The sequence below is a fragment of the Nyctereutes procyonoides genome, unplaced genomic scaffold (genome assembly GCF_905146905.1).
Source record: "Nyctereutes procyonoides isolate TBG_1078 unplaced genomic scaffold, NYPRO_anot_genome, whole genome shotgun sequence".
Classification (NCBI taxonomy): domain Eukaryota; kingdom Metazoa; phylum Chordata; class Mammalia; order Carnivora; family Canidae; genus Nyctereutes; species Nyctereutes procyonoides.
Window position 1 is genome coordinate 50,495,766 of NW_026575142.1, and position 14,961 is coordinate 50,510,726.

A 14,961-nucleotide genomic window follows, 5' to 3' on the forward strand; every position below is an offset into this window, starting at 1 on the left:
TGAGAGATTGTATTCTATTATCACATTTTAGGAAAGTTTTCTGTTATGTTGAATTTGAGTTACATCAGGTTCAGAGCTCTATAACCTTTTGCAATGCGGAAGCTCTAAAGGGCTTACTCTGGCTCTGCCCCCACACCACTCCAGAAACTTCCCTTCACCTTGGTTCTCAGAATTAACCCACAAAGTCTTCCCCAAATTTGGGGTCCAGCCCAGAGAGGGGAGGATGTGTTCTATTTCTTGTTTTATTGTAACCCCTCTGACTATTCCCCCTTCTGAAGTGCTCCATGTGCACCACACAATCTCACACTTGGTCATGCACAGCGGGCAGGAGTGTGGTGGTGGTAATTGGTGTCCCTGACTTATTACGGCAAATCGATGGGGGAAAGGGGCATCTCCTGGATCACTGGACAGTTCACTTTACAGGAGGAAGTTTCTCCCTCAGATGTCGAGATAGCTTATTTTCCTCTTTCTGGTCTTGAACCTTGCCCTACCTTCTGTTGAGGTTGTAGGAAGCAAACGTAAGAGCCAAGAGAATCTGAGTGCTGTGACTGAGGATCCACTTGGCTTCCCAAACCCGAGAAGGTTTGCAGCAGGTTCCCCAGAGTGGAGACCTGAAGCAGTTGCCAGGGACAGGGTGCCCTCCCATTGGCCTCTACCCTGACAGGGCTGGCCAATGGGAAGGGACAACTTTGGGGTGGGGATTGCCTTCCCCCTTGAGTACCAGACTGCTGAGACTGGATCATTTCCTCATTTCCATCCTGACTGCAGTTTGTGGGTCTGATTCTACACCTGAGGGTAAGAACAAGTCGATTACAGTTCCCAAGTAGGTCGGGAGGTGTGTGTAGGGGGGCTGCCTTGCAATGGAGCCTCTGGCTGGGGTTTCTGCAGGCTCTCTTGTCATAGCAAGGCACAGATGGGTACGGCAAAACTCTGGCCAGGGCAGCACTGGCGGAGTCAGATAGGCCTTGGGCTTCTTCCTTGGTTCTCCCACATCTGTAAGAGAAAAGGAACTGTTCTTCTGATCAGAATGCCTGGGGCCATCTTGAATTTTGCCCAATTCACTCTGTGGCAAGATGCCTACCCAGAGAAAAGGTTGGAGTCAATGAGGAGGGAGGGATGGCCCAGTGATAGAGTTCAGTCAAATAAGAAGGGAAGGAAATGACGAACTTCTCAGGTTGACAGGTAGGCAAAGAAAGAAGCACATGGAAAGGCAGCTTGGGGAAAGCCAGCGCTCAGGCTGAGTCTGGAACCCAGCTCTGCCACTTGATTCTTCTCAGCAGATATTGATTGAGCAGATTCTATAAGGCCAGACACCGGGTAGAGTTAGTGAAGTACAAAGATGAGTGAGACATAATCACTCCCTGGATTTGAGGGAATCTGTAAATATGGAGATACCTACACAGATGTGGAGATAGTTCACAGGATGATTGAGACACTCAAATGAGATACAGTGAGCTTGGTATATACTGAAAACCTATGACAATCTTATAGAAGACATTTTCTGACAGCAACCAGTGGGTCAGCCTGGCCTTTGCCAAGCCCAATCCTGCTGGCCCCCACGAGCGCTGCATCTGAGGCATCTGGTTGTTTTCAATGTCAAGGCAGAGGTCAGAGCAGGAGGGATTTTAGAGATCAGCCCAGCCCTCTTGTGTCAGTGGGTGCAGGTCCCTGGTCTGGAGAGGTTCTGGGTTTCAGATCCAACCTCAGAGGGGCTGCAGCGCCTCACTCCCGGTGACTCCTCCCATTAGGTGTAAGGCTGGCTCCTCCACGCAAGGTAGGTGAGTGACGGGGCCCTTGTTGGTAGAATGTGCCCAAAGGACCAGGAGGGGGTCAGCTTTGTTCTGGAAACACAAGCAGAGAGAGAGCCCTGCAGTTTAATGGGCAGTCCTTGTAGTCTCCCTCCCTTAATTCTTGAGGAGTTGTAAAGAGATACACAGGACTTGCTTCTTGTCCTTTCTAAGGTGGTTAAGGGGACAGACTTTCCATGGACTCCTTGTCAGGACAGGAGATTAGTGTCCCCACTTAGCTGAAGTCAGGAGGTAGAAGCTTTGGAGTGCAGACGTTTTCAATCAGGAATTTTTTCACGTGGAGAGTGACTGGATCCTAAAAATGCATTGGAGGGATGTGCTGCTATGCTAGTTCCTGGAGGGTGTGTGTGTGTGTGTGTGTGTGTGTGTGTGTGTGTGTGTGTGTGTTGGGCGTGGAGATGCGGTTTCCAAGTAATCCTCCTGGGAGCCAGCCTGAACTGAGTTGGTTCCTGCTTCTGTCATTCATCCTTAGGTTGTAGCAGGCGAAACCATTTTTAACCTTTAAAAATGGAAGTTTCTTTTTTCTTTTGGATTTTTTTTAACCTATGAAAGACGCAGAAGGAGAGGCAGAGACATGGGCAGAGGGAGAAGCCGGCTCCCCACGGGGAACCTAATGCGGACTCAATCCCAGGACCCTGGGATCATGACCTAAAAGCCAAAGGGCAGATACTCAACCACTGAGCCACTCAGGTTCCCCTAAAAATGGCAATTTCATAGAACCCACAAGAGTTGCCCACATGATCTTTTTTCTTTATTTTTTTCCCCCTCCCAGCTGTTCAGCACTTCTACTAAGAGTTGTGTGATCTTAAAGGCAGCATCTTGGTCTCTTCAAGTCTCCGATTCTTCTCTATAGTGGAAGCAAGAGCAGGGCTATGGGGGAAGTTACATGAAATAAAAGTTAAAGTGCCTTATCCAATTTCTACTCCAATGTACCCTTGCCGATTTCATGTCCCTCATCTTATGTGATCACATTTTAGCAGGTTAGGAAGCTGAGTCTGAGAAGGCTTTTTAGAGGCCTTGTAGCATGATGGGAAGCTCACTGGTTTGGAAGTCAGAACAGGAATGTCTGAGGGATCATGTCCTTAATCTCTTCTTGGTTTCCCCATCTCTAAAGTTGGGGTTATTTTCCTTGCTTCATGGACTCTTGTAAAGATTAAAATACATAATAGATAAAATAAATAATGGGTACAAGCTACTAGTGTGGGAGCTGGCCTCTATGAAGATCTAATAAATGCACCCTTTCCCTTCTCGTTAACCTCCCATTTGTAAAAGGAGGACAGGGGTGAGATGATTCTGGGGTTCATTTCGGCTCTCAGTGATCTGTGCTTTAGTGCCCTTTCCTACTGGAAGAGTTGGCACCAGATTTGGTGGCCTTTCCCCCCTCTACTGTTTCCTGTCAGTCCCAAAGGAAACCCCATTCTGCATTTCACAAGATTCTGCTGTTGTTATTGAAATTTCAGCAGGTCAAAGTGGAATTTCTTATATATTCTAAATATGAAAAGAAGAGATCATAATATGGCCCTTTAGGATCCAGAGAACATCGTGGCCATCCCCTAATATAGTTTTAAAAAAGAAGAGATCCATGCCTATACACGGTATGCTGTGAAAGCCAATGCCATTGAAAGAACCCAGGCTTTGGGTTTTAAATTGCACCCCTGCACTCTTTCCCTTTTCATGCATGGGCAGAAGTTACTAATCCTCTCTGGTCCTGGGAGTTCTCTTGTGGCAGTTGTGTCCTACCTCCTGGAGTAGTAGGGATGGAAAGAGATGAAGGAGCAGGTGGCCGTACAGTGGTGGTCTACAGCAGGTGGTCCGTAAATATTTGCTAGTTTCCCTTCTCTTTACTTATATGTGTGGAAGCTTATAAAATACCTCATACTTTTAGTCAACTGATACAATAAGATTGTGAAATAGGATAGGTAAGGATTAATATCATTAATAATCACATTTGCAGGCAACGAGCATGAGATCTGGGAGGTGAGGTCACCCAGTGTGTTATTGGTGGAGCCTAGGCTAGAAGCCAGGGCGCTTGCATTATAATCTGAAGGGCTTTTCAAGCTATTTTCTCTTATGTCCTCCATTCCATGGAGTGAAATATGAAAAGGCAGAAATGTGATCCTGATGCTTTTTTTTTCTCCTCTGAAGTATGCCCAGGGGTCCATTTTTGGGGTTTGGAAGACCAGAATTCAATTTCCAGCTCTTTTTGCATTTAAAAGCTCTAAGATCTTGGACAAGTCACTTAACTTTCCTGAAACTCACTTTCCTCATCTCTAAAATGGGTACAGTCATAGCTAACATTTATTAAGCACTGACATGTGCCATGTGCCATTCTAGGTGCTTTATATGGATTTTATGCCCTTAATCCTCCAACAAATATATGAGTAATACATGTTACAGGTAAGAACAAATCATTCTCACCCAAGCTCCAAGATCATAGAGCATGTGATCCTGTTCTATTTCATATTGTTTCTCAAAATAGTTGTGAGGATTAAATGAGACATTAAGTGACACATGGAGTTCTGTAGAAACAGAATTATAAGTGGAACTTGGGGTCCAGCTTCACGATCCACATAAATGTTTTCTTTACAGGCACCATTGGGTCTTATATTATGGTTTCATTAATTAATGTTTTCCCCTGTAGAATTAGAAGTCTTTCCAAATGTAAGTGTAACAACTGCCATATCTAAACAAAGAACACGGGATCCCTGGGTGGCGCAGCGGTTTGGCACCTGCCTTTGGCCCAGGGCGCGATCCTGGAGACCCGGGATCGAATCCCACGTCGGGCTCCCGGTGCATGGAGCCTGCTTCTCCCTCTGCCTGTGTCTCTGCCTCTCTCTCTCTCTCTCTCTCTCTCTCTCTCTCTCTCTCTCCCTCTCTGTATGACTATCATAAATAAATAATAAATAAAAAAATTAAAAAAAATAAACAAAGAACACAATTTTGGAATCCATTTTTTTTGAGAGTAGTGTCTCTGCTCTGACCTCTAATTGTTATCAACTGCTGACTTTTCCACCCAGAACTAAGGATAGAAGACAACTTTCTTCTGCAATCAGAGTCCGTTCTTAGCATCAGAAATTTCTGAGGATCACGTACCGATCTTCACCCCACTTCTCTTCTCAGTACCTCCTCCTCATGCCACTGTCATGGTACCCGGACTGCTTATCCCTGTTAGTGGAGAAATCCATCCATAATACTGAAGTGTTGAGAACAGAATGCCTTCCCTTGGGCTGAGAGAAGAGAATCTTAAACCAGAGAACTCCAGAGACCTTCTGACTTTACATTCCCCCCAACAGTTTGGAAAAGCCAATCTTCTCCTATCTTTGGGTCCTCTGTAGCTGTCCCCCACCAGTTCTCATGTTCTGGGCTCTCTCTTCCTATTTCTTTGTGGAAAAGAGCACAGCCTCCTTGTTTCAGGAGAAAGCAAGCACACAACCTTTCAGAGGTCTTCTCGGGACTTGGAATGCTAATTCCAGAAGAAAGGATGAAAATGACAAATAATGGGAAACTTTGAATGCATATTAAGTCTTATTCATATGAAGTGTTCTTCCTAAATACGAAAGCGGGCTTGGCTGGTCTCTCCTCCTTGCCTTCTAATCTAACTCACCTCTTCTTATTTTGGGACAAGCCAAGCCTAGGCTGTATCTCATTTCATTTCCAGCAGCTATGGACTACACTCGCCTGAGCACTTGAAATCCAGTAGAGGGCGACAAAGGTGTACATAGATGGTAAGGGGCGCGTTGGCTAGAGATTCACAGCTACAGAGGACCCTAGGGGCAGTGCCTGCTGCTGTGTGGTCTCTCTCTGGCCCCTTCTTCTATCAATCCATCTCCTTCTCAATTCTCACTTACTTATAAGATCATAGTAAAACTGATATTTACTAAATAAATGATGCAGCAGCTTAATAAAGAGTGGAAAGATGAACTAAAGGTGTCTTTAAACAGCTAGTCTTCAAATAGAAATCATTTGAGTTTTTTTTAGATCACAAAACAAAATATTGAAGGTGAATTAAAGAGTGAAATTAAAATATATCAAGCAATAGAAGACAAAAAATAGAATATTTTCCAAGACCTACAAGGGCTAAGAAGGGTTTACAACTTAGAAGCAAAGAAAAATAAGAGTTGTCTCTAAAAATGAAAACTTCCATCACTTAAAAATCAGGGTAGACAAAAGAATAATCTACAGAATAATCACCAGAGAAAACAGGTGTGGCATATATGATAAAGTGTAAAAAGAGGTCATACAAATTGATTCAAAAGCACAGTGTGGGTTGCTTTGGTGGCTCAGTTAGTTAAGCATTTGCCTTTGGCTCTGGTCAAGGTCCTAGGGTCCTGGGATCAAGTCCCACATCGGGCTCCCTGCAGAGCTCTCTTTCTTCCTCTCCCTCTCCCCCTGCCGCTTCCACTGCTTGTGTGTGCACTCTCTCTCTGTCAAACAAATAAATAAAATCTTAAAAAAAAAAACTAAAAAAGAAAAAGAACATTGTGTCCCTAATAAATTAAGTAACCCAAAACACTAAAGGGTGTATCATGAATGAGGAAATTAAGTTAGGAAATAGGCCTTTAATAAAATGTGCAACTCACTATTGATCAAAGTAGCAAGGTGCCTTTTCTTTTGTTCATTAAATAGCAATAACAGAAATAGGTTTTTAAAATTTTGCTGGTGAGAATAGTTAATAGCCTTTCTTAATCACACACTAACACACTACCTAGTAACAGTGTAACGAACTGCAGTTTGGAAATACACATCAAGAGCCTTAAAAATGTTCATAGATTTGGGCCAGTGATTTTACTTCTGGGAATAGGTCATAACTATATAACTTGGGGATAAGCCATATGACCAAGGATATAAGTTATGGATTTTAAAATAATACTTTGAAATGGAAGTAAGCTAGAAGTTCAACAAAATAGGAATGGTTAAGTATATTTTGACTGTTTCCATTTGATGAACTAGCACACGCACATTTAAAATGAAGATTATGAAAAAAAATAAAATGAAGATTATGGGCACCTGGGTGGCTCAGCTCAGGTCATGATCTCAGGGTCCTCAGATCGAGTCCTGCATTGGGCTGGCTTCTTGCTCAGCTGGGAGTCTACTTCTCCCTCTCCCACTGCCCTTCCCTCCTGCTCATGCTTTCTCTCTCTCTAATAAATAAATAAAAACCTTTAAAAAATGGTGATTATGAGAACCAGAAAGTGACAAGGCAAAAATGGGGGAATAAAATTTTTATGTAAAATGTGTTTTTCATTATGTTTAAAAATAAACGGAGAAAGCCTTGGGACTGGGGATCTTTTTGTTTTCTGTAGTTTCCAAAGTGTTTATATTACCAATTTTTAGTGAATACATGTGCGTGTATGTGTGTCTATATCTACATCTACATCTATCTATCTATATGAAAGGTGAATTCATATATATAGATATATAGATATATAGATAGATATATATAGATTCATATCTATATGAATGAATGAATGATGAGTTGGTGCGTTGAGTTGAGAGGGCACTATAGAGCCCAGGTGATGGGGCATAGAGGTAGGATTCTAGACACCATGCATATCTTGGAGGGTAAAATTGTCAATCAGAGACTTTCTTGCCTCCTGCACACAGGAACTGTACCCTGAACCCAAGCCCAATTCTGGAGACTTTGGATAACTCTTAAGAGACAAGCAAACTGATGAAAATTGGTAAGTCCTTGGTGTAAAAAAATACACATGGACTGTGTTTAACTCAGAATCAGGTTCATGGGATTAAGCACCTCTCAAACTCCACAGAAGGTTTTAGGGCTGCCTTAATCCAGGATCCTAGGACTTATTCCCCTTTCTGTGGCACCTTCTCACAACTCCCTGGTGAAAGAGGGCTGAGGAGACTAAGACCCTGTCTATTATTGATGGGGGGGCTAAGATCACCCTAACATCAGAGGCAGAAGCTGGGAGGGGACCAGTATATATATATATAAAGGACCATCTTCTGTGGTGGGGGCAGGATATGGAGGAACGGTGTTGAGACAATGTCCCCGGCCACCTGTGCCACTTGAGCTTTTTGCTAGGGCTCCCAGAACACATATTTCAAATATACTCCACTCTCCATCCTTCTTTCCCTCTTTCTTTCTCCTCCCTCACTCCCTCCTTTCTCTGACTCTCTTGCTCTCTCTTTTCTTCCTTAGAAAGACATTTATTTAGTCCCTACTAAAAAGTAGATAGTGTGTTAGGCTTTGCCTCCTGGTACCTGTAGTTTAATGGGTGAAATGAATGAGCAGATCGGGGAATCACTGGATCGTGCAGGAAGTGCGATACCAGCGGTAAGCGAGGGCAGAGTGTGTGCAGGGGAGGAATGAATAACATCGATTGGGGAGGGAGGACTTCCAGAAAGAGAAGACATCCTAACTGTGTCCTGAAGGCTGCAGAGGGATCCGGCAGGTGAGGAGGTGCAGTTAAGAATGGCCCAGGCAAAGGGTCAGCAGCGGAGGGTCATCCTCATGGGACAGTGTGGCTCTGGTTGTCTGACTAACATAGGGAAAGGCTGTGTGTGTGTGTGCACTGTGTGACTGTGTATATGTGTGTGCAAGCATGTGGATGTATGCCTGTGTGTGCACGTGTGCGGGCGCATGTACAATAAACCAAATGGTCTAATATGTGATCCAGGAGATGAGCAGAGGCAGAAGAGAAAGAGAGAGAGAGAGAGAGAGAGAGAGAGAGAGAGAGAGAAAGAGAAAGGAGGAGGAACAGACATAGAAATGGAGAGATGGGCAGCCCAGGTGGCTCAACGGTTTAGCGCCACCTTCAGCCCAGGGCCTGATCCTGGAGACCCAGGATCGAGTCCCATGTCAGGGTCCCTGCATGGAGCCTGCTTCTTCCTCTGCCTGTGTCTCTGCCTCTCTCTGTTTCTCTCTGTGTCCTTCATGAATGAATAAATAAAATCTTAAAAAAAAACCAACAACAACAAAAGAAATGAGGGAGAGAAGTAGAGAAGAAAAAGGAAGGAGCCAGAGAGAGAGAGAGAAGTTGGTTAGAGTCGTCATCCTTGGAAAACTCAAGAGGTTTCTGTTCTTGACAAATGGACTCTTGGAACTTGGTCCAAGGAGCCTGGCCCTGTGCCTATGAGGCAATTGGAAGAGTGTTGTTCTGCCCTCATTGAACTCACAATCTGTTGAGGAAAGGAGATTACACACAAAGAATAATGCTAAATATTGCAAATTTCAGGGCAGAAAGAGATCAAGCTAGGTGGAAATAGTCAGACAACTCTTCTAGAAGAGGTGAGTGTTGAGAGAACAGGTCTCAGAAGTGGACACTGCTGAGATGGCCTGCTTAGGTCCTGATGGGGTGTGCTGTATGGGGTCTCCTTGCGTGGCTGACAATGCAGATCTGGGTTCCAGGGCTCAGGATGCTGTTGCTACGAGCTGTTCTACTGCTACTAGTCCTGCCTGCTCACGGCCAGGACTCTGTGGCAGAAGGGCCTGGAGTCCTGCTTCCCCTGCCGAAGGGGGCCTGCCCAGGTTGGATGGCAGGCATCCCGGGGCATCCTGGCCACAATGGGACCCCAGGCCGTGATGGCAGAGATGGCACCCCTGGTGAAAAGGGTGAGAAAGGAGATCCAGGTAAGAACAAGTTTTTTGGCTTCCTCCATCATAGACTTCTGGGTAGAAGAGGGCTTCTGTAATTATACAAAGTCATTAGCTATTGACAAAGGTTTAGACACAGGAAGGGAGCAATTTTTTCTGTGACCCATAAGCAACCTATAAAACCAGCACTTCTGACTCTGCTCTATCCACATCACGTTCCCTGTACACTTTCCCACCCCCACACCATCCATCACTATTCCCAATCTGTTCACATTCATGTCTCCCTTCATTTCCACTTAATTCTCATTCCACTGATTTCCACTTAATTCCCGTTCCACCCAGTGGCATTCACACTTAATGCATTCTTATAGCTCGCAGTCCTGCTCCTGGAGAACTCTTGTTTCAGTTAAGAAGATAAATTTAGGGATCCCTGGGTGGCTCAGTGGTTTAGGGCCTGCCTTCGTCCCAGGGCATGATTCTGGAGTCCCGGGATTGAGTCCCATATCAGGCTCCCTGCATGGAGCCTGCTTCTCCCTCTGCCTGTGTCTCTGCCTCTTTCTCTCTCTCTGTGTCTCTCATGAACAAATAAACAAAATCTTAAAAAAAAAATCTAATGCATGAGGCTGTTAAAGATTACTACAAGGAAGTCTATTCCAAATATGCCAGATTGAATGTGGACAAATGCCCAAAGTATGGAACAGAGAGAAAATGCAACGCTCTTAATGAAGATCTGGATTAACAAGGAAGGCTTTCAGGAGGAGGCGGGGCTTGAGTCAGGCCTTGAAGGATGGGTACACGGAATAAAGGAGGGAGTGCATCCCGGATAGAAGGGATAGAAGAGCAAATGTATGGTTGGTTGAGCCAGCATATAAAGGGTTCGCAGGGTGGAGGGTCTAGGATGCAAACTTATAGGAAATAAGGCTGGAGATGAATTTATGGAAGTCTGCTGGGGGATGTAGAAGGCATAACTCACCTCTTTGGGAGCTCCCATTGGTCCCTTGCTCTGTAAGTCAGGCAGGCTGTGGGTAAGGGCCAAAGGGACAGTGTTTCAGGCTAGAACTCACCTAGGCAGGAGTGTTCTGTTCCTTATGGTCACTGAGGTCTTCTCATTCTCTAGGTCTTGTTGGTCCTAAGGGTGACACTGGTGAAACTGGAATAACTGGGGTTGAAGGTCCCCGAGGCTTTCCAGGAACCCCAGGAAGGAAAGGAGAACCTGGGGAAAGTGCCTATGTACACCGTTCGGCATTCAGTGTGGGGTTGGAGAGTCGGATCACTGTCCCCAATGTTCCCATTCGCTTTACCAAAATCTTCTACAATCTGCAAAACCACTACGATGGCACCACTGGAAAATTTCACTGCAACATTCCTGGGCTGTACTACTTCTCCTACCACATCACAGTCTACTTGAAGGATGTCAAGGTCAGCCTCTACAAGAAAGACAAGGCTATGCTCTTCACCTACGACCAGTACCAGGAGAAGAACGTGGACCAGGCCTCTGGCTCTGTGCTCCTTCATCTGGAAGTGGGTGACCAAGTCTGGCTCCAGGTGTACGGGGATGGGGACTCCTATGGGATCTACGCAGATAACGTCAATGACTCCACCTTTACGGGCTTCCTTCTCTACCATGACACCAACTGATCACAACTAACTTAGAGCCTCCACCTGGCCAAACAACCCCAAAGTGAAAAAAACAGTCAACAGGTGTTCAGTGGAGTTAGAAGACTAATTTTGAAAGAAGAAGAAGAAGAAGAAGAAGAAGAAGAAGAAGAAGAAGAAGATTAATTTTTGTGTCTAGTTGGAAAGCTCTGAACATTACTCATTATCTACTCATTCATTCAGCAAGTACCTTTTCAAAAAAAATCATATACTATGTTCCCTGTCCTAAAGAAAACATAGTTCTTGGCCTCAAGGATCTGTTATGTAGTAGCAACGAAAAGTTAATAATATTTCTGGGGGTGCTTCACATATATGGTAAGATAGTGGACTACCAGAAAGTATTTGGCAGTGCTATTCTGTGTTCCACCCTTTTTCCTCACGTTCATGCCAATCCTGGGAGGTGCACAGGAAAGATATTATTCTTCTCATTTTAGTCTTGGGTCCTGAGCCTGAGAGAGTAAGGGAATGCCTAAGCTCACACAGGCATTAAGTGGAAGAGTTAGTAACCAAACCCAGGTCTGTAGGCCTTCTCCACTAGACCCTGGCCTTTTTTTAGGAGTATACGGCCTCTTGAGAGTGTTGGTAGGGGGTCTATCACCCACCTCACCTGAGGGCCTCTAAGTTGGTCTTCATGGTGAATTAAGCCTTTCCCCAGTAGAGCTCCCTCAGAGAAGGTGATTCTATGACTAGGTCCCATCCCAGCCGGACCATTAATTACTCTGTACTTCAAAAAAAAAAATTACTCTGTACTTCTGCTTCTGTGTCTTTCCTCATGCTCTTCTCTCTAGCTCAGAAAGCTACTTCCATCTCCACATGGTGAAATCCTCCCTGTTCCTCCAAACCACCTAGTCAGGAAGCTTCTCTGATGTGCTAGCTCTTTCCTGCAAATTTTCCTCACAACACCGTGCCCCTGTGTCCCTCTACATATTAAGCTGGATGAGAATCCTGGGTTGACATTTTCTACCAGCCTGGAGACAACTGCCTGGAAAGGACTGTGCTTCTTTCACCTCTGAGTCCCTTTACAGGTCCTTGATAAATGCCTCATGAAGACCAATCTCTTGAATCTCACCTCTACCCAGAATTAACTCCAGTTTAGTCTCTTCATATAACTGATCCTTATCTACAAAAACATTTTCATTTTAGGAACTCCCTGAATTTAATCCTTTCCACTGAGTAGTTTGAATTTTTTCCACTAAGGTTTGGGTGTGTTTTCCAGAATACTTAAAGAATTCTCCCTCAAGGGGGTAGCTTGAGCCTGCAATGCAAAACCCACAAAGGAATTTGGAGACGATTCTTTCCTTGAGTACCAACAAGGTCTGGAAAGACCTGGGCCTTCTGAATCTATTCTTGTTCTTTAAGAATTATAAAAGGAAGAAGAGTAAAGAAAAGAACTATCTGAGGTGATGGGTATGAGAGCTAGCTTGATTGTGGTGATTATTTTACCATGTTTATCTATAATAAATCATCACATGGTACATCTAATTATATACAATTTTTAGTTGTCAAATATTTCTCAAAAAAATAAAGAAGTATATAAGTAGTCAATAATGATAAATATCCTCCCAGGAGACAACAGCTTGCGTAACATTTTTCAAAGTCTTTAGCAAAAGCAGAGTTAGTAGCATTCTGTATAAACAGACAGGGGAAGCTTTTTTTTTTCTCCTCCCAGTTTTATCATTCTGAATGATTCCTTTTTGTTTGTGTATTGCTTATCATTAAGGGATTATTATTTCTACATACAAAGCTTCATTTTTAAAAATGTTTGCGCATCGGGGCACCTGGGTGGCTCAGTGGTTGAACATCTGCCTTTGGCTCAGGGCATGATCCCGGGGTCCTGGGTTTGAGTTCCACATCGGGCTCCCCGCAGGGAGCCTGCTTCTCCCTCTGCCTGTGTCTCTGCCTCTCTCTGTCTCATGAATAAATAAAATATTTTTTAAAAATAAAGTAAAAAAAAATGTTTTCACATCATCATGTTATACAAATAAAAATACTGTTTAGCATTAAAAGTAGAAGCACTTGAATCACATGGCTTTTGTTTTCATTTTTGGAGAAAGACATGGGGCTCAGAGGGGGGTGAAGGGGTAAGGGGACATTGCATGTTAGGCCTCTGTGTTATAAATGATGGAAAACAACTGTCAGTCAAGATGGGGGGAAAAAAGGATTCCTTTGCATGATGGAAACTACCAGAGCAGCTATTTTGTCATTGGGTAAGGCTTGAAACAGAGGCTCAAGTGATATCCAAGACCCTTTTCTATCTGTCCTTCTCTGCCGTCAGCAGTGTGGACTTAACTCTCAGGCTCTACACAGTATACGTCTAGGCCTTTCCTCACGATATCAAATAGACTGGCTGGCAGCCTGCCAGCTTTGGCACCCACCCACCACATCATGTGGCTAGAGGGACATTCTCTTTTCTGGTGATTCCCACGGAGGCGGGAGGAAGTTCTCTTTTCCAGAAGCCCCAGCAAGTATGTTCTTGCATCTCATTGGCTCTCACTGGGTTGTTTGGCTGTCTCTGACCAATTACTTCAGTCAGGAGGATGGAGTATACTTATCGACTTAAGTTGATTATGGCTCAAGCTGGAGAAAGGGTATTTTCTCTAAGGCAAAACTGGACACAGTTGCCAGAAGTGGGAGAGTGAATGATGGATGCGAATGCACCTGGTCACCATAAACTCTTAATGTTATGTTTGAATTTTCTTAGGTTTCTTAGATATTGCTGGAAGATTACTATTGGTTTTCTCTAAAATTTCAACAAGTGGTTGATATCTGGTCATGCTCACAGTCCCACGTCTGGGTGGGGGTGGGAGGATCTTCACAGCACTGGACATGGAGTCACTCTCACTTTAAGCTCTCTGGAGCATGGCCAATTCTTTGTGGAAACAGAGAGACCCAAACTGCATAGCCCCTCCTGAGAGGAATTGTGGCCAAGATTTTAAGATTAATGGTCCCATGACATCTTCATGGTCACTTCATATCTTCAAACATAATTATGGATTTATTTCTTTTTAGTTCTGCCAGCTTTTGCTTCCTGTATTTTGGAGTTCTCCTGTTAAGTACATACTCATTTAATATTATGTCTTCTCAATGATTTTACTCTTTCATCATTACCTAATGTCTTTCTTTATCCCTGGTCATTTTCCTTATTCTGAAGCCTACTTTGTCTGAAGTTTATATAGGCAGTCTAACTTTCCTTTGATTACTGTTTGCATCGTATCTTTTCCCACTGTGTTGCTTTAAATCTATCTATATAGTTGACTCTTGAACAATGTGGGGTTTAGGGGCACACACCCTCCACATAGTCAAAAATCTGTGTATAACTTTTGACTCTCCAAAAACTTTTCTACTGTTGAGTGGAATCCTGAATGATAACATAGTCAACTAACATGTACTTTGTATATTACATGTATTATATATTTTATAATATATTCATATAAATATTATATAATATTCTATTATTTATATTACATTTATATTTAAATATATTTTATTCTCTTTTGTTTACTTGAATATTCCATAATATTTCATCTTAATTTATTTATTGGATTTTGGCTGTGGTATTTTTAGTATTTTTTAGTAGTTGCTCTAGGAATTTCAATGTGTATACCTAACTTTTCAGAGTATACTTAGAATTAATATTTTACCACTTCAAATAAAATATGCATGCCTTATAATCAAATAGGATTCTGTGTCCTGATCCTTTTATGTTGTGGTTGCTGTGTATCTTATATCTATATTCATTGAAACATTACAGATAATGCTATATTTTTTGCTTTAAACAGTCTTCCATATTTTAAAGAATTTAAGAGGCCCCAAATACTCTATTTAGCCAGATATTAATCATTTCTCTTGTTCTTTCTTCATTCCTAAAGTTTGGTATAGTCTCCCCTCATCCTGAAGAACTTCCCTTGCCATTTCTTTCAGAACAAGTCTGCAAGTCATGAA

At 43.3% G+C, this 14,961-nt stretch overlaps 1 protein-coding gene across 2 annotated transcripts; it reads left to right on the forward strand.

Moving 5' to 3' along the window:
- The first annotated feature begins 699 nt into the window (after positions 1-699).
- Positions 700-13,040, forward strand: ADIPOQ (adiponectin, C1Q and collagen domain containing). Of its 2 annotated transcripts, XM_055308307.1 has the most exons (4): positions 700-795; positions 7,413-7,489; positions 9,178-9,399; positions 10,481-13,040. In XM_055308307.1, exons 2-4 carry the CDS (start codon positions 7,480-7,482, stop codon positions 10,999-11,001), a joined length of 753 nt encoding a protein of 250 aa, XP_055164282.1. In that variant the 5' UTR covers positions 700-795; positions 7,413-7,479; the 3' UTR covers positions 11,002-13,040. The 2 variants fall into 2 exon arrangements, with proteins under 2 accessions (XP_055164282.1, XP_055164283.1); XM_055308308.1 differs by lacking the exon at positions 7,413-7,489 and having other exon boundaries at positions 757-795.
- The last annotated feature ends 1,921 nt before the right edge of the window (positions 13,041-14,961 follow it).